Here is a 20,348-nt window from a genome sequence, read left to right on the forward strand (position 1 = left end):
TGTTGCTTTAGTTAAAGTACATGAAGAAAACTTGGCCTCACACAAATATGTAGCTGGAAAAGGAGGAGTATTTTAACAGCCTTTTCAGATAATTGTGGTTATTCTTCTTTGATGCCACACCAAATCTTCCTCAAGGTTTGTTGTACTATGGAATCAGGAAATACATCAATAAACTTGGCATACTAAGTTATGTGAAAATCCTTGGGTCTCTCTTGCATTTTGAATAAAATTTTTAACACTCATGCTTTTATCGCATCATACCTAGGTTATTTGGAAAATGTGGGTTCACTCAGTTATGCAGATCTTCGAAATGTCAACATGTTTCATACTGCAATGAGAAAAAAAATCACTGGTGTGTGATCACCACTGAGCTTCACAGCTCATTGCCCAGCTCAGTGGTAGGGAACACACGTTTTCTAAAATTCTAATTTCTGCTTGTACACTTGAATTTTATCATTGGATACAAAAATGGTCAGTTGTTTTCTTTGAAGTGACAGGCATATTTCATTCAGGTTCTAGAAAATATCTGTCAAATAACCAAGTCCAAATAGTCAATGTTTGCCTGACCATCCTTCTTTCAGGTAAATGTGGTGTTCTTTGAAAAAAGTGGCTGGTTCAGTATACAACTCAAACAATTGCAAAATCCTCATACTTTGATACACAACAGGAGTGCTTCATATATACTTTCCTGTTTTATGATGCAGGATATTAAAAAGACATGCACTCAAGGGTTGACGTTTAATAAAATGAATGCTTTTTAGTACTTCGATTCTTTTTTTTTTTTTTTAAAGATTTTATTTTTTTCTTTTTCTCCCCAAAGCCCCCCGGTACATAGTTGTGCATTCTTCGTTGTGGGTCCTTCTAGTTGTGGCACGTGGGACGCCGCCTCAGCGTGGTCTGATGAGCAGTGCCATGTCCGCACCCAGGATTCGAACCAACGAAACACTGGGCCACCTGCAGCGGAGCGCGCGAACTTAACCACTCGGCCACGGGGCCAGCCCCAGTACTTTGATTCTTAAACGAAACTGGCTTTACCCGTCTTTACCGAGATTATATGGGGTGAAAATACAATGACAACCCACACAGTTTGGTGGCGCTGCCCTGATTGCTCAGGAGGCGGTGGTATTAACCACTGCTGTTTTCACACATCTCTGCAAAGATCAACATGGTGAAAAAGGCTTATTATGTCTTAGTATTAACATGCAAATTGTTTTGATCCTGTGGGCCCACAGACATGCAAGAACCACATATTGAGAACCACTGCAGTAGGAGACTGTCCTTATTTGTAGGAAATGTTCTTTATTTTTGCAACATTTCTCTAAGTTAGAAGTTGTTTAAAAAATAAGATTTATATTTTATCTCTGCTTTAACTCTATCCATTTTACACTAATGTTATATTTAAATTCCATTATCCTGGGGCTGGCCCCATGGAATGGCAGTTAAGTTCACACATTCCACTTTGGCAGCCTGGGGTTCGCAGGTTCAGATCCTGGGTGTGGACTTACACACCACTTGTCAAGCCATGCTGTGGCAGGCATCCCACAAATAAAGTAGAGGAATATGGGCACAGATCTTAGCTCAGGGCCAGTCTTCCTCAGTAAAAAAGAGGAGGATTGGTGGCAGATGTTAGCTCAGGGCTAATCTTCCTCAAAAAATAAAATAAAATAAAATAAAATAAATTCCATTATTCTTTCACAGTGAAATTCTGTATTAAAATTGGAATTTCAGGAAAAATGGCCTTTGTTTATTCCGTGGCTTTGAGTAATCCTTGGAACAGGGCATGAAACCCTGGTACTAACTGTGCTCAAGTTTGAGTAAAATAGTTATATATTACATATTTTTTGTACAATATTAATTTTGGCTACACTGCTTACATTTATCTCTTTTAATATTCACAACAAAATTCTAAGGTAGATGGTAGTATCGGCTTCTTCTTACAGAGTATGAACATGAGACTTCGCTGGTTTAACTAATTTTCCCAAATCTGCATAAATTGAGAGTGGAAAAATGGTCTATGATTCCAGACGTTAAACTCTTAAAAAGTAAACTCCAATGCCTTTTGGAACAATATTAGACGCTTATATTGGAATGATTTAAAAGATACATGTAAAGTTTATGAACTAGCTCATAGCAATGTGAACATCAGGAGAAAGTTAAAAAGAAAAGAAAAGACAGCAAACAGTATCATGTGGACTTCTCTATGTCTTTCTTCAATACTCTTTCCTCTTTGTTGTTGGTGGCTGGGTTCTCCATGATTTCCAGATGCAGGACACTGTGAATGGCAGTTTTAGGGATCTTACTGTCCATTAGAGAATGTGATGTTGGAAATGGAAGTCCTTTTCCCGACACTCAGGGAAGCCCTGTGCATTTACCTATTCGAGAGCAGATCATAACATCGAAAACATAATTCACATGTCTCTAAATATAGTAATAGGCCTTCAATTCAGACTTACTGAATTTTATTTACCATGAGCCTTGATTTCCAAGTTACTTTAAAACTACACAGTCACATTTGTGTCGCTACTGACACTTTTAGAAAATAGAATAAAAATCTTTAGCTGGAACTTTTATTGTTTTTTTTATTTTTATTTATTTATCATCCCAACAGAGCAGTAGAGTGAATATATATATATTTATTATACATATAAAATTATGTATACATATGTATGCATATATAACATGAAGACAAATATATGTATATTTTATATTTATCCTTGTGAGATATATACATGTATTTGTTTTCTTATAAATAAATAATTTTAAGTCTTAACGTTATTGAAGTAACTAAAACGTTAATTTATGGAAGAATCAACAGAGATGGATTTGTGGATTTTCTTGATGCCAAGAAAGATGGTTTTTCTTTAGGTCCCTGTCTCCTCCTAAGGATTTATGTTCCTGGTCAAGTCATTTTATTATTTCTGCTGCTGATTCTTCCAGCCAAACCCATAGAAATGAAGAAATAAGTCTTTTGATTTCAAATTTTATGATTTAGGCTGTTCAGCATATTAGATAACACCTGAAAATTACCTGGTGAAAACAGTTTCCTCCAATTTAGCATTTATTGGAAGTGTGTGACATGCCAACCTCCCAGATGATTTCACAGGCCTCATACAGACACAGATATCAGGTGGCAATTTTCACCTGATACGCCTCTTTGGGCTTCAGTGTTGGGGTAATCAGAGTTTCTTACCACAGTGTCAACCAATTAGATGGTTGACACTGTGGTAAGAACCTCCGTGGGTTATCTAAATGAGCAGGAAAATGAAGGCAGCTGAGCATGGGGTGCCATATAAAATCACTTAAGCCACTTGCCACTTACTACTTCCTATTTCCTGAGAAGTCCTGTGCTGGGAGTCAGCCCAGATGAAGGTCTCTGTGGCTTTAGAGGTCTTGATTCTCCTTGCTGCCTTTATTTGGCCTTGCGCTGAGGACATCTATGGTAAATGACCAGTTGTAGAGAAGGCTGCCTTGGAGGGGTTACTCAGAAGGGTCACTTTCCAGGCAGGCACTCTCCTGGGGCCAAATATTTTGACCACGTATTTTCGGGTCCAGTAGACTTGAGTCCATATACTGAGGACACATTTTCTCTTTCTGCCTGAATGTCTGAGATTTTCTTTCTCCTTTGTTGTGGTCTTCTCTCTCCCTGGATCCTTCTCTGCAGAGGTTCCTTGGGAACAGCCCTCGACTCTGTTTTCAGTTTGCCATTTCAAACCCACTGCAAATTACCAGTAGCACTTGCCTGTATTGTAAGTTACTTGGTTCTATCTTAACTGACCTTCCTCTTTCCAGACTCTCCATATTTCCCCTTGATGATGCTCTTTTGTTCTTTTTAAAATGCTGTCTGATCTTCACTGATGTCAAATTCACCAATGGTTCTGCAAAGCCAATAGGATAAAGCAAAGTCAATGTCTGGGTCATCTATTAGATGATTCCAGTATATCTTGTCTATTTTACCTGGAATATTCTCCATGTTTTGTGTTATCTGAATGCTTCCCAGCTTCAAGTTCTGACTAAGTGTCAATGTCAACTACTCTAAGGCAGCATTTCAATATTATTTATGTTCTTTGTGTTTTTTTTGTTAAAGATTTTTATTTTTTCCTTTTTCTCCCCAAAGCCCCCCAGTACATAGTTGTGTATTCTTCGTTGTGGGTCCTTCTAGTTGTGGCATGTGGGACGCTGCCTCAGCGTGGTTTGATGAGCAGTGCCATGTCCGCGCCCAGGATTCGAACTAACGAAACACTGGGCCGCCTGCAGCGGAGCGCGCGAACTTAACCACTCGGCCACGGGGCCAGCCCCCTTTGTGTTTTTTTTTAAAGTCACTTAGATGTATCTATTTCCTTCTGCTTGAGGTGGAGTCTTTTTTGGAATTGATACTTGAATTTCCTATTTATCCATTTGGCCTGTAAACCCTTTGAGCAAGAACTATATATAGTTTCTGTTCTTTCCAACTTACCTAAAATGAATCTTTCAGAATGCCTAGAATAGCGCAGCTTGCGCATTGGTTAGTTATGTTAGCTATGGACATTTGAATAATCTCAGTTCAGCACATGTGGAGAAAGGTCAGTGACCTGGGAGTCAGGGGAGGATTCTGGCTTCTGGGATGGGGTGAGTAGGGTGTTCAGGCTGGGCTATGGTACACGATGCTCGGGTGTGAGGAAGATCCTGCTTCAGTTAATGTATGCAGCAGCTATGTGTGTTCCTCAAATGATTTCTCAGCTATTTGAGATATAACCTCAGAATGTCAAACTGAAATTGACTCTAATATTAGTATGAATAAAAGTAGTGAAGGCAGAAGCGTGGACTTCTCATGTGTCTATGTCCACCTATCCTTTTAAACCTGTCTTGAATCCCAACTGTTGGAACCTTTTTGCCTTTAGGAAGGATCTTCCTGATAATCTTGTCTAGGCGCTGTAGAGTAATACTTCAAACACGTGGAGGCATGTGATTCAAGTTACAGTGACTGAGGTAGAACAGGTGTCTCCAGTCCCAAAACAATTGAAAGTGCAAGAACATGGATAGATGTCAAAAAAAAAGTACGCTAAATGAAAGAAATCAGACAAAAAAGAGATCATACTGTATGTAGTTCATTTTTGTAAAATTCTAGAAAATACAAACGAATCTATAGCGACAAAAAGCAGATCAGTAGTTCCTTAGGGAGGGGGTAGGGAGCCTTCAAGTGGCTAGGAGAGAGTGATTATAAAAAGGCGCAAGAAAACATTTTTCCCCCAAATATCTCCCTGCCTGTTCTTTCTTGATGATGATTTATCTGTCAAGACCAAAAACTTCTAGGCTCAAATGGTGTTGGAGTTTTCCTACTCATTAATCACATAAATACCTTTTCATGCTGGGAAGATTCAGCTCCTCCAAAGTGCTGAAGAATATTCTGAATGTCTTCCAAGGCCTACTGGTCCCTAGTACTGGCTTGGGGGCCTTCCTAGTTAAGGTTTCAATTGTGAGCTATTCATTTCATTGTGTGATCTGACTTATTATTACCTCGCACTGATCACGTACGTGAGCACTGGTCAAATAGGAAAGAAGATAACACACAATTAGCCACTCTGACATATGACTGGCTTGCTCAGAATCATGTTAGGCTTATTCATGAGAAGTGTGAGATACTAAAATATTGATGGCAGATGGTCACTTTTAAGGACATTTGTTTCTTCCAACAATCACTTGTTGTCTTTTCCTAAACTGATGAAAGATTCATGTACAGGGAGATAATTTAGTGAGCTCTTGCTGTGGAAAAATTCTCCTCCAGTTCTTAGCATTTCTACAGCTACCATAGAGGGACAGTTTACTAATTAGGTCTGTGAAGTGGATAGGGTCAAGGTCAATCATGTGTATGGTTGGTGCCTAATAATACAAGTAATTTAACTTTTAGGCGATTTACACACTCCAGTTATAATGTTTGGCATATACTGTGTTATCAAGATTGGCATGAATGCTGGAAAACATCAGTGACAAGTTATCTAAATTGTACTAAGAAGGAAATCTTGTCTCCTGATTTTTCTGACCATATACCTGTTCATATATTTCTTCCAGAAGCAGGCTTTAAGTAAGGCTTCAGACCTGGACTCCCTTATCAATTTACTCATCGCCTTATGTTCTTTCTGTAGGAGACAATAGCTAGTTATCATCATCCCTGAGTATTACTGAGCATACTCCTATTGTTGCTTTGCTTTTTTTTTCTTTTTTTGCCTTTAAAGATGTGCTGGAGGGGCACAGGAGGCATTGATCAGACTTCAGCAGCGCCTGAATTACTTATTTGTGGAATGAGGGGATGCCACTTTTATTTACTTTCTAGGTTTTGCTAGGCTCCAAAGAGAACTGACATGCAAGTTCTTTAGTGGTGGCTATATTTAAACACATATAGTAATATGGAGAACTATGAGAGTATAGGAAATTTGTCTTAATTGTCATCCCAACCCAGTGTAACTTAACTTTCCAGTTACTATGCAAAATTACCAGCTTGAATGCATGTTCACTTTAACTAGTTCAGCCCAGTCCACGTATTGGTCTGAGGCTCCAAGCACAGTCAGTCAAATTGCCAGACTTTATGTTTAACTGGACTATGAATTTTCACTTTGAGTATCCTTCACTGACTTATGAGTAAACTGTATTGCAGTTTTTACCAGTTTCTTTTTAACTAATAATTGAGTGTCTACAGAATCTAAACCCTGTCCAGCCAGCTGGGAGAACACTGCCTCCCTAAAGTTTGGATTGCTAGTCAGGTTTTATTCTCTCCTGCCCTCTCCTTTCTTAAGTGGTAAAGTAGAAATTCTGCAATTTCTGCTCATTTAGAAGTCCTGTGTATAGGTAGTACTATCTGCAAGGGTTACAATTGAAATTATATATGTATATGTATATAGACGTATATATACAATTATATGTATATATATGTATCTACATATATTCAAGTGTGTTCTGTGCAGCCAGTGAATATGGAGATGATTAAGAAATGAAATCCATGTTTCAAAGTATTTATTCTAGCTTGGATGACAGGTTGTGTTATGGTTACTTATATCAATGGGAAAATAGGAAGAAAAGATTTAAACCTATTGCTTTTGCTTTTGTAAAACAGGAGGAGGCTGTATCAGATGAGATCTAGAGTCATTCTTTGGGGTGTGATTCTAATGCCTTAATAAGCATAAGACAGATATCAGCTACTTACAAATAGTCTGCTTGGAAAAAGCTTTAAAAAAATGTTTCTCATTTTAACTTTGTATGAATACATACATAAAGTTTGTATTGTGACTTGCTTCTTTCTCACAATTGTTTTTAGATTTACCTGTTTATATATATAGCTATGATTTATTTTATATAGCATATAGAATTTGATTATACAAATATATTACAATTTATTTCTTCGTTCCACTGTTGGTCATTAGACCCGGAATATTTTGTTCATTTACATTGGTTGTTATTGCTGATACACTTGCAATTCTTTGATTGCAACCAACTATTTATTTTCCCTCCCTTTTTCCATCTGCTTTTAATAGATGAAAGATTTACAAAATCATAATTTGTCTCCTTTGGGAGTTAGTGTGGCCAAGACAAATCATGTCAAAAGGACTTGTCAACTCAGGTCCTGTAGACCAGAGGATAAGATATTTTTTTCTCCCTCTCTTTCTCTTTCTTTTCTTACTTTTTAAAAATAAATAAAATAAATATTCTTAAGACTTTTTAAAAATTTATTTTATTTTTTAATTTTTTTTGGAGGAAGATTGGCCCTGAGCTAACATCTGCCACTAATCCTCCTCCTTTTGCCAAGGAAGACTGGCCCTGAGCTAACATCCACGCCCATCTTCCTCTACTTTACATGTGGGATGCCTACCACAGCGTGGTTTGCCAAGCGGTGCCATGTCTGCAGTTGGGATCCGAACCAGCAAACCCTGGGCCACCGAAGTGGAACGTGGGAACTTAACCGCTCTGCCACCAGGCTGGCCCCTTATTAAGACTTTTTACAGTCAAAAGTCAGTTTTCACTTCCATTCTGTATGGAAATTCTTGCTTTGGTTTATTTATTTCACAGCTATATGATATTCTATAGTATGTCTATTCCATAATTTATTTATCCACTTTTCTCTTGGTGGACATTTGGCTTGTTCTGAATTCTTTTCATCTTTCAAATAATTCTGCAATATACTCTTCTGCACATCTGTTTATTACTTACATTTTGTTCTTTTGTTTGTTTTTGGCTTTTTGTCTCTTTTTCCCTCTTTTTTGCCTTCTAGATTGTTTGAAATCTGTTTACTTTTGTCCTTCATTCTAGTTTGTCCTTCTCCAATTTGGAAGTATTACGATGTAATTTAAGGTTGCCTTTCTTTTCTGTCACTTATATGCATCTCTAAATATGAAAGCTAATAAATCTTTGTTTTCTTTCTCAACAATAGAAGGACCTATGAAACTGAACTCTGATCACCCCTTCAGAAACTCTGGGTTAATGTTTATCCAGCACACTAAGTCAAAATCTAGCACATTTTCACTTCTTCAAAAGGAAAGATGAAGCCATTAGAAATAGTGATTATTATTGACTTACTGAAGATTTCAATGTAGCAGATAAGAACGGCTTTTGCATAAAAAAGTTTCATAGAAATTTCATCCCAGTCAGTGGATTTTCTCTCTTTAAGCTGTGTCCTCTCATGGCTGTAATTGCTTCTGGTTCTGGCTGCTCTAGATGTGGATTCTTCTATACAGCCTCACTCTCTCCTTCTCCCTCTCTGGAAAGTATTCCTGGGAGCGCATCACTCATATTCTGATGCATTGCAATTTACTTCTGCCCCTTATGTGTGGTCCTCGATATATCACCCACTTTGGAATCTAATTTCTTTAAGAGGAGGCGGGAGGCTATAAGATTATGGTTTTTCTTACTCTTATGGGTTGATTTTCTTCCCTTTGAAATAACTGAAATCTAGTTATTTGGAGATATAATTATGTAAATATTTTGGAAAAGAGTGGTAATATGAAAACTCTTTGTACATTATTCTTTAAGCTGTGATTACCTTTTATTTATTACAAAGGGTGGAGCTGAATGCTCTTCGAGCTCTTCTTTAAGACACTCATCTGATGCTTTCTCATGTGATTCTTTCTGCAGTGCAGATAAGTTGTTCTCTGGACTGGGTGATGGTCTCGGTTAGCCCATGTGCACACAGCAGCAATCGCTATATATTTGCTGATGAATTATATCTGGGATCAGGCTGCCCTGTGACTCAGATACAAACATTTGTGTATGATTTTATATATCCTGTTCATGACTGTGGCATCAGGACAAAGGTGAGCATAGTGATTATTTGTAAAAACAACATAAATAGTTTTTTATACTTTTATGCCTGGTGCCAAAATTATTCTTTTTTTTAAAGAACAAATTTTGCTTCTAGTTATAGTAATTTATGGGTAGATGACAACACAGTTCCTTGTGTATCATTCACTGAATGTTGGGCCATCTGTGTGCACTGAACCTTAGTGCACAGATTTCCAGACTGATTAACAGGAACTGATTTTAAGTTGTCTTTAGGCTGCTATTGTATTTCACTAAAGCTTAGCAGACAGTTTTAAGTTTCATTCAATGCTCCTGATGTGGAAGGTCACCAGTCCTGGGAAGGTATTTCATATTCAACATCAGATCATTGGAATCTACCCATGTTCTACGAGGATGTGTGTCAATATGGGAAGTGGATTTTCATTGGAATAAAATTTCTGTTGGTTATTTTGCTAGGCGCAAATCTTAAACTATTGTTACCCTAGAATATTGTCTTTTCATAGATTTGCAAATTGAAACAGTTTATATTCAAACTATTTTCAAATATTCAAATATTTCAAATATTCAATATTATTTTGGGCCAATGACTAATTTTAATACTCACCTATGAATAATTTGGTCTTTATTTTAGAAATGAGGGCTCTGAAGCTTTGGAAGTTGTATTAATAATTTGCCTTGGGATGCACAGCTGTTTGGTGATGGGTTAGATGCCAAACCAGGATGGTTACGCTCCAAAAGTTACACTTTAAACCACTCTGTTATTTAACCACCAAGTCATCCTTCTCAAAAGAGCTGTTGAAAGCTTTTTCATTAATGGATAATGAAGATGGCTCTAAGTGGCAGTTTAGGTTTGCTCCTATGTACTATGCAGATTTTTCCCAGGCACTTTAAATCCACCCTTATAGATAACACTCCTCTTTGGTGGGTTGTCAGAACTTCGTCTGTACCTAACAAGTGACAGTAGCAATTTCTGTGATCTTCAATGTTTTCTACTTCCTGTTCAAATGTGTGCATACTTCCTCTATTACTAAAAATACCTTATACTTAAACTTTGTGCTCTCCTAGGTTGTTTCAGAGGATACTCTCCTTTTTCAAACTGAGATGTACTTTAAACCTAGGAATATACATTGTGACTGTCAGAAAATCCCTTTGGAGTGTTATGCCTCGAGGTGAGTCCAATAGACCAGACCCCTTTTGAATGCATTAGGTTCACCTTTACTTATGAGATACTTCTGCAGGTGCATAGATTTGAGAGATTATGACTCACCCATAAGCGTTATTCTGAACAAACACGAAATTGCATTTGCAAAAACATTTTAATAAACACCCTCATTTTTTATTCTTTAAAGGTAATATTCATTTTAGAATCAAACCATATACAATCTGGTGTAATTAGGTTATTTTACAGTAAATGACCTAGAAAGCAGAGTCATTTAATACTCCAAGTTACCTTAGTAGGTGTACGAATCAAGCATGATATGATCTTACAATGCTTCCTCCTTCGTAATACTATTTTCTGATATATTTTATGGTTCAGTTCCATGTTAGGAGAGTAAATGGCTAAAAAATGAAGAGAAAACCAATCTTTCATTTTATTACTAACTCATGGAGATATATGAAAGGAAGGGCTTATTAGTCTAATCATTAAATGCACTTTGCAATTTTGTGGAACTGAGACATTGAATCCCAAAGATCCCCCACACCAAACTTTGAGACCAAGTGGAATGGCATCTTGATACACTTTTACCATGTCACTGAAATATTTACATTGAATGTTATAAATCTGAGTGATGAATCTTGGAAACCACTGAAAGCCATAGAAAAATTCTATACTTGTTTAACATGTGGAAAGAGTTGACATCAAAAAAATTTAGAGCTCAGAGTTAATGTGCAATATCTTTTAGCATGATCAGAGTACTTTTTTTGGGGGGGGATTGGTATGTTTTTATCATAGTAAATGTACATAAGATAAAATTTACCATTTTAACTATCTTTTTATTGAGATAACATTGATTTATAATATTATATAAATTTCAGGTGTACATCATTATATTTTAATTTCTGTGTAGATTACATCATGTTCACCACCCAAAGATTACTTACCATCTGTTACCATACACATGTGCCCAGTCACCTCTTTTGCCCTCCCCCCTCCCCACTTCCCCTCTGATAATCACCAGTCTAATCTCTGTATCTATGTGTTTGTTTGTTGTTTTTATCTTCTATTTGTGAGTGAGATCATATAGTATTTGACTTTCTCCTTCTGACTTATTTCACTTAGCATAATACCCTCAAGGTCCATCCCTGTTGTCACAAATAGCAAGATTTCATCTTTTTTTATGGTTGAGTAGTATTCCATTGTGTATATATACCATATCTTCTTTATCAATTTGTCCCTTGATGAGCCCTTAGGTTGTTTCCAAGTCTTGGCTATTGTAAATAATGCCACAATGAAGATAGGGGTGCATATATCTTTACGCATTCATGTTTTCATGTTCTTTGGATAAATACCCAGTAGTGGAATAGTTTGACTTTATGGTAGCTCTGTTCTTAATTTTTTGAGGAATCTCCATACTGTTTTCCCTAGTGGCTGCACCAGTTTGTATTCTCGCCGGCAGTGTATGAGAGTTCCCTTTTCTCCACATCCTGTCTAAAACTTGTTGTTTCTTGTCTTGTTAATTATAGCCATTCTGACAGGCATGAGTTTTGACTTGCATTTCCTTAATAATTAGTGATGTTAAACATCTTTGCACGTGCCTGTTGGCCATCTGTATATCTTCTTTGGAAAAATATCTGTTCAGATCTTTTGCCTATTTTTTAATTGAGTTGTTAGTTTTTTTGTTGTTGAGATGTATGAGTTCTTTATATATTTTGGATATTAACCCCTTATCCAGTATATGGTTGGCAAATATCTTCTCCCAATTGTTAGGTTGTCTTTTTGTCTTGTTGATGGTTTCCTTCGCTGTGCAGAAGCTTTTTAGTTTGATGTAGTCCCACTGGTTTATTTTTTCTATTGTTTCCCTTCCCAGTCAGACATGATATTTGAAATATGCTGCTAAGACCTATGTTGAAGAGCGTACTGCCTATGTTTTCCTCTAGAATTTTTATGGTTTCAGGTGTTACATTCAAGTCTTTAACCCATTGTGAGTTAATTTTTGTGTGCATGGTGTAAGATAATGGTCTACTTTCATTCTTTTGCATGTGGTGTCCAGTTTTCCTAACACCATTTATTGAAGAGACTGTCTCCATTGTATGCTCTTGGCTCCCTTGTTGAAAATTAGCTGTCCATATATATGTGGGTTTATTTCTGGGCTTTTGACCATTTTAACCATTTTTAAGTGTGTAGTTCAGTGGCATCAAGTACATTCACATCGCTGAATACTCTTTATCCTCCATTTACTTATTTTCATAGGGCCAAACCAAGGCTGAGGGATTTAATGATACTCTGGGAAGTAGCTGACCCTAAATAGAAACCAGCACTTGATTCTCACACACACACATTTTCATCCCTATATCTTAGCCAATGCTTAGAGTAATGTAAAAAGCTCTGACCTAATGCCCTGGAGCATTGTCTCTGCAAAGGCTACCAGACTAATAGTAATGACTAAGGCATTTCCATTTTGATAGTAGTTTTTATATTGTTTGCAGCTTATCTTCCTTAGACAAAAATGAAGACTAGGCCAACAAAGGTATATGATCAGGTTTTTGGTGCATGAATTCTACCGTGTGTACACACACACACCCCTCCCTTGCCACCACTACACTGGGTCAGATTAAGCTTTTGACAGTTTTTACTTACTGTTCTCAGGATCCACTTGTCTAAGTTTGTTTTACTGGGCACTTTGGTGCTCTGCCAATGCAGGCATTATAAATCATCTATTATGCAGAATGTACAGGCATTATACCACACTAAATCACCATACTGAAATGATCCTGGCATTAAACAGTGGTAAAAATAACTTGGCCCCAAATTTAGACTCAGAAGGACCTGGTACCTAGTATGCCAACCTTACCTGCTTTCTGTTTTCCTTTTCTTTAGGAAATCAATATGGCTTATACCAGTTTCTATAGACAATGAAATAAAATTGGATCCTAGTCCCTTTATTGCTGACTTCGAGACAACGCCAGAAGAGTTAGGATTATTAAATTGTAGTCAAACTGAGTCCCTCCTATGGAGAAATGGAAACTTGGAATTGGTATCATCAATTTTGTTGGAAAAATAATGTATTTTTATACAAAAAAATAGTTGGTATAAATCTTTCCTTAGGCATCTAATCCCTAAAAAAAAAAAAAAAAACCTTAATTCAGTAAAGATCCTGATTCAGTGAAAGTATATTTTTAGGTACTTTTATTCATTAGGGGTATGGCATACTAATTTAATGTTAACTGTTAGGTAATTCATATTACTCATTTAAGTTTTATTTTCTGTTCTATATAGTATATTCAGGAATATGTCTTCAATAATAGTAGTTTGATCTCTTTACATGACCCTCCAAGAAATATGTTCTAAATCTTTTTCAGTAAGGATGAAAAAGTAGAGATAGGCATGTAAATGTGCCAGAAATTAAAATTTGTGCAGAGTCTAAAATTTAACATACTGACTCTTAAGAAAGACAAAGTCCTTTTATGTGAAGATGCTTTAACATGTGTGGGCTTGCCTATTTAATAACTAAAGTTGGGTCCTAAAAATAATTTAATATATATCACATTTGAGTAATTAATACAGAAGAAATTAGGTTCATATTCTAGAATTTAAGAAGCACTCCTTTAACTGAAATTTGATGTCAGAGTTTCCTTTCTTCCTGGTGAATTCTTCCACACTTGAAATATTTGGCTGATTGAGGCGATCAAGCGTAGAGCCATCCCACCACTAAAGAGCAGTTATTAGATGATCATTTATCACCAGTTACTTGTACCATCTTCTTTTCCCTAAAGAGGGAGTCTGTCCATGTAACACACCTAAAATCACTTCTGGTTTTGGGGAAATTTCTTATATCAATTATGAGAATTGAACTGTGCCATTGGTTACTCAATTGCTTATTGAACGTATTTGGATGCTACATCGTTCTGGAAACAGATTTTTGCCAAAATATTTTTCATTAAGGTTTTAAAAAATTTAAAGTGCTACTATCTTATCATTTTTAATAAAATGCTGCTTATGGTTGGTTACTTAAAGAATTTAAGCATCATCATAATGGACATCTACCTTTGGCAATAAACATACATCTAAGAGGTAACACTTCTCTAAGGCTTAATGAGTGTCAGGCAATACTATCACCATGTTATGACAATTTATTTAATCCTAGTAACCCAAAGAGTTATGTATTACTACTATCTCAATTTTACAGACACGAAAACAAACACAGTTTAAATCATTTGCCTGAGTTGCACAGCTGGTCTCAAAACGTATACTTGAAATTTGCTAGGAGAGTGGATCTTGAGTATTCTTACCACACACAAAAAATAGTAACTGTGAGGTGATGGATATGTTAATTAGCCTGATTGTGGTAACCATTTCATATTGAGTATGTATATCAAAACATCACATTGTACACCGTAAATATACACAATTTTTATTTGTCAATTATACCTCAAAAAAACTGGAAAAAATTTAAAATAGGAAAAACAAAAAAACCATAGAGACCAAAATTGGGTGATCTGGACCTAGATCTGTCTCTGCCATTAGCCACCACGCTCTACTGCCTCAAATTGTTTTAGGCTGCTAAACTTTAGTTCTCTAGAAAGCAATTGCTATTAAAGCAGCTACACAGCCTGCAATAAAACTTAAGAAAGTTTATCTATAGACAGAGAGTGATTTTCCTGAATCTGGGGCTAAAGTCACTTTATGCTAATGGATTTTGGAGGCTGTCAAGTAGGACGGATGATTGCTCAGGGCACAGGAAATAATTGGGTGTGAGGCAACAAGTTTCTGTCTTCAATATCCTTGTGCTACAAGATGAAGAGTGATTGTGAGGCTGGATTCTAGAAGTGTTATGGAAGCAGCTTTGTTTTTGCCCACCGCCCAGAAAGCCAAACACTGAGAAGACGAAATTGCAGCAGAGAGAGGGTTTAATCACAAGGCAGCCATTCGAGGAAGTAAGAGCATGAGCTTCAAATTCGCTTCCCTGAAAATAGGGACTCGGGGTACGGGATAGGGGGCAAGGTGGTCTTAAATGTGGAGAGAGGTGATTGGAGGTGAGGAGAGGAGAGGTAATTGACGATCTGCGCAAGCGTAGTCAGACTCCATGCCTCTTCATAGGACCCATGTTCACAAAATGGCGGCATTAGCATGATCTGAGGGTGGACATTTTAGCTTCTTGATGTTAAAAGGTCGCCTATTGGACATCTGTGTGGGCCCAGTTGATGAGTTGGTGGTCTCAACCAGGCTGAAGTGGACAAGGAGTTCTAATTCCTAAAAAACAGCTCACACACCCAATACCATGGTGACCCAGGCTCCAGGAAGATGTTACCTATAGGAACCTAGTGGGAGTCAGATAGCATATTGCCTAAGCAGCACAGTTAATGATGGGTGGGTTAAACAGCTAAAAGCTATAATCAGTAATTGCAAAAAGGAAAAAACTTGAGTACCAAGATGCTTGATCATCAATGGCTGTTTGCCAGCTTCAGAAGGGTGGGACCCCCTTAACCTGCCACTTCATTTTATAGGCAATGTCAACTAGACTTAGAAACGGGAAGCAATTTGTCTCAAATTCATACTAACATTTAATAAGGAGCCAGGATAAATCCAGTTCCAATCTTCCTTTCACAAACTCTCCCATCTTCCTTAATTATGAATTCAGTTATCTTTATTTTATCTGTATTATCTGTATTTATTAATTTAAAACATTGGAAAGTGCTTATTTTGGCATAGACATCAATTTGATTGAACCACATGAGATTTCATTTCAGTTTCCCTCTCTTCCTGTCATATAAAACAAGGAATATAATATATTTAAGAGGAAAACAAATCAACAGTTAAACATATAAACTAATTACTGTTAATTTTTTGTTAATGTTTGTGCCAAACCTAGCTTTCCCTCCACAAAAATTAAAAGAAATTATCCATTAATTGTGAGAATTATACTGAGCTTTATGTATTATCGTTAATGAATGTATTACTCAATCATTTACCAAAAGAAGAAACAGATGCCCATGTCCACAGAAGCTTATATTATCATGGGGGACGTCTCCTGGCTACCAGCAGGAACATATAGTTTTTATCTTAGTGAAATGAGAAGCTATTGTGGGCATTGTGAGCAGAGCAGTGACATGATCTGATTTATATTTTAAAATCACTCTTATTCCCCTATGAACAATGGATGAGAGCAGTAGCTTAGAGGCATTGTAAGAATTTTATAAGTAATTAAGTCAAGAGATGATGCCATCATGGCCTGAGTTGGTGGCAGTGAAGATGGAAAAATATGTGGACTAAATTTCTATATGCTTTGGAGATGGAAGAAAGAATTTCCAAATGGATTTAAAGTAGGGTAAGAAATAAATCATAATTAAGCGTGACAACTAGATGTCTGGCTCAGGCAATTGTGTGGATGGTACTAATATTTATTAATACTGGGAAGATTGACGATAGGACATTTTGGCCATAAGCTGAGAGTCAAGCTAACAATTAATTGGATAATTAGTCAAAGACTACCTTGAATGGCATTTGAGAAAATGAAAGCAAGAGGTGGAATGTGACCGTGGGGTCTATTTTCGTGACTGAATTTCCGTTTAATGTTTTTCACTTTCTTATTCCAATGTATGCAAAATATTTAAGAATTTAAATCAAGTCTATATTTCTATAATTAATTCAAAAATATATGAAAAGGCCCTTTGTTCCACCCCCTGCCCTGCCACTGCTTTTTTTCTTAAGTTACTTGGGGGGAAATTATAAGACTATTCTTGAATAATAGTTTAGGGAACTTGACTGCTGCTGGAATAGTTGGAATCTAGGAGTGAATGATTCAGATTTTAGGTCTCATACTGCCCATTGTACAAAGCAGGCCCCGAAGAGTAAAAGTCCAATTTCCATGCCAAATGATGAGAGAGAGAGCCTTAGGAGACACAAAGTAGGGGAGCATTAGGGAGGAGATGCAGATTTAAGGACCTCCTAAGCCAGAGGGAAGAGGAATCCCTGTCCAGACAGGAGGTTAGTAGACAACCTTGTGAGCAAGAATTTCCAGTTCTTGCAACGGAAGGGATAGGCTCCTCTGGAGAGAACTCGGTGGGGAAAAGATGAAGCACTTGATACAATGACTTCATCCCAGGAACCAGGGCAAAGGTGGGAAGTCGGCTGCAAAAAGCCAAGCCACGGTCAGGCTCTGCACAGAACTCAGGCCCATTGGAAACCAGCCCTCCTTTCATGGAGGGATACTGAAATGCAGGAGGGCATGCCAACTATTGGCCTCTTCCTGGAGAAGAACCTGGGTCTTAGAGATGGATTTCTTACCTGGCAAGAAAGGAGCACAAGAAGGGATCTAGTCCTAGGTAGGACCCATGAGTGAGTGACTCCAGGGCTTTGTTCTACCTTATTATGTCAGTGGACACATGTTCAATCAATACTCAGGACTATTTAGAATATGCATAGGCATCCACTTCTTTTTTTTTTTTATTCATGGACATTTGTGATCTACCCTACCAGACTCTAACTTGTATATCCTGTTCATCTCTGTATGCCCATTGCAGGTATTTCAGTACATTGTATCTAATAGGTGCTCAACAAGTAGTTTTTTCAATTTTATTGAGCTCATATTGGTTTATAACATCGTGTACATTTCAGGTGTACATTATTTTATATCAGTTTCTGTATAGACTGCATCACGCTTTCCACCAATAGTCTAATTTTTATCCATCGCCATACATATGGGCCCCTTTACCGCTTACCCCATAGGCATCCACTTCTATTTCTAGTTGGAACATAAATTTAGGAAGATGTGGTGCTAACAAAGGAGTCACATAAAAAAAGAACCTAACCATTTTGATTACAGAGCCTATGTTCCTCCTATTCATCCAAAATAGTAGTCAGAATATCAAAAGGTCACATCAAGTGAAATAGAATTAAAATTAGGGATATTTAAAAGACTCCTCCATAAATAAGGAGTGATCCTGAATTATTTACAAGTCAAGGACTCTGTATTGTGTAAAAACATTAGAATCCCTTAGTATCTACTGCTTTTCTTCTCTGGAGAAGATTGAACAGGCATTTTAGGAATGAAAGCTCTTTCCAGAGAAATAGAATCTGTGCTATTCTAATCAGATAATTCTACTTACAACTCATAGGAAAGAGAGTCCAAAGCTTTCCAAGTCAATAACAGAGAAATAAACCCCAAAAGGGTAGTGATATATGTTCCTTGTAGCAGTTAGGGTTCAACTAGGGAAGCAGAACCAGTATGAGTGATATTGACAAGGGCCTTATGATAAATAACAATGAATTTTGGGAACTGGGAAAGAAATTTGTGGAAGGTTATTGCCTTTCCATCTGGTGGTGGACCTGATGCTGCTGTAGGTCAGGAGAGCGGCAGCCTGGAAAAAAAAGCCGGACATGAAAAATGGTTAAGATGGTAAACTTTATGTAATGTGTTTTTAACCACGATGACGATAGCAATAATAATTTAAAAAGCTGGACTTGAAGCATGGAAGCATGGGGACATATTGAAACCTGCATTTTTATCTCATTGTCTCTAATCTCGACCTTACGGATGATCTTCAGAAGAAGCCAGCATTCATCCTCATGGAGTCACACAACTACCTGGTCTAAGGCTCAGGGAGGCTGAAGGAGGAGATCTGGTGAGAGCAGGAGAAGCTGCAGGCCCAGCTATGGTCCAGTGGTAGCAAGGTGCGCCAGCAGATCAGCAAATGTGCATGCTGCACAATACCCAGCCCTCTAAATCCACCCTTGGAGCTCCTTGGCTGCTGCCTCACTTCTGCTTTCCAAATCTCATGCAAATTTCTATCATGGCTAACCTTGACCTAGAACTTTTCAGGGAAGGGAATTCTGGCAAATCTAGCTGCAGCTTAGCTAAATGGACACAGGACAACTCTTAGTCTGGTAAAAATAGCAGGCCGGATAGTGCTATGGAGGGCAGAAAGTGGGAGTATTGGAAACTGCATACACTGTAAATGTGCTCATAGGTGATGTAGGCATTCTAGCGTATTCAGTCTAGCAGTCCTCAATAAAATTAATTATGTGCATATCCTGTGGCCTAGCAATCATAGTTTTTGTTTTTGTTTTTTTTGAGGAAGATTGGTCCTGAGCTAACATCTGTTGCCAATCTTCCTCTGTTTTTTTTTTCTCCCCAAAGCCCCACTATATAGTTGTACATCCTAGTTGTAGGCCATTCTAGTTCTTCTATGTGGGATGCCACTACAGCATGGCTTGATGAGCGGTGTGTAAGTCTGTGCCTAGGACCTGAACTGGTGAACCCTGGGCTGCCAAAGTGGAGTGCAAGAACGTAACCCCTCAGCCATGGGGCCAGCCGTTACAATCATAGTTTTGATTGTATATCTCAAAGAAATTTTCACACAGATTTAGAGAAGATGGGTATGAGAAGAATCTTCAAATCATTGTGGGGGTAAGAGTTGGGATCCATTTGGCTGTTCATCTCTGAACTGGTGGTCAGGTAAGAAGTGATAAATGTGCTCTAAGGAAGATGATGTAGCTGCTGGAAGAAGCAGATTAGACACTCACGTAGAATAAGTATGATTGGGTATTAATAACAGACCTGAGTAAACAAAGGACAAAAATAAAATCTATAACACAATGGCATTTATGTATATTAAAAATGTATGTATGTAAAACAGAAATACACATTTCATAAGAATGCAAATAAAATAATATGCATTAGATATTAGAATGGTTGCCTTTGGTGGGGAGGAGAATGCAGACGAAAGGCAATAGACAAGAGAGAGAATTAGTGAACTGTAATTCTTCATTTAGTGCCCATCTTGTACCACAGAGGATATACTTATCAGTATGAAGTCCTACAAAAATGGCTCCAATGAGTGAAATCTGTTGGACTCCAAGCTAAGATTCAATTTTCTCCCCTAAAATAAAGTATGCGAGCCAGCTTGATAGAGGGGACAATCTTTCT

At 37.4% G+C, this 20,348-nt stretch overlaps 1 protein-coding gene across 1 annotated transcript in view; it reads right to left on the reverse strand.

The window, feature by feature from the left end:
- LOC139074364 (oocyte-secreted protein 3-like) overlaps positions 1-5,438 on the reverse strand; it is a 51,922-nt gene extending 46,484 nt beyond the window's left edge. Inside the window, exons 1-2 of the mRNA XM_070564019.1 lie at positions 5,336-5,438; positions 3,320-3,875 (exon numbers count right to left, since the gene is read on the reverse strand). Coding sequence (XP_070420120.1) covers positions 3,320-3,434 — 115 coding nt within the window. The 5' untranslated portion in view covers positions 3,435-3,875; positions 5,336-5,438. The remainder of the gene's footprint in view (positions 1-3,319; positions 3,876-5,335) is intronic.
- Positions 5,439-20,348: the final 14,910 nt, after the last annotated feature.

This window comes from Equus przewalskii, chromosome 11, assembly GCF_037783145.1.
Source record: "Equus przewalskii isolate Varuska chromosome 11, EquPr2, whole genome shotgun sequence".
In the NCBI taxonomy this organism is placed as follows: domain Eukaryota; kingdom Metazoa; phylum Chordata; class Mammalia; order Perissodactyla; family Equidae; genus Equus; species Equus przewalskii.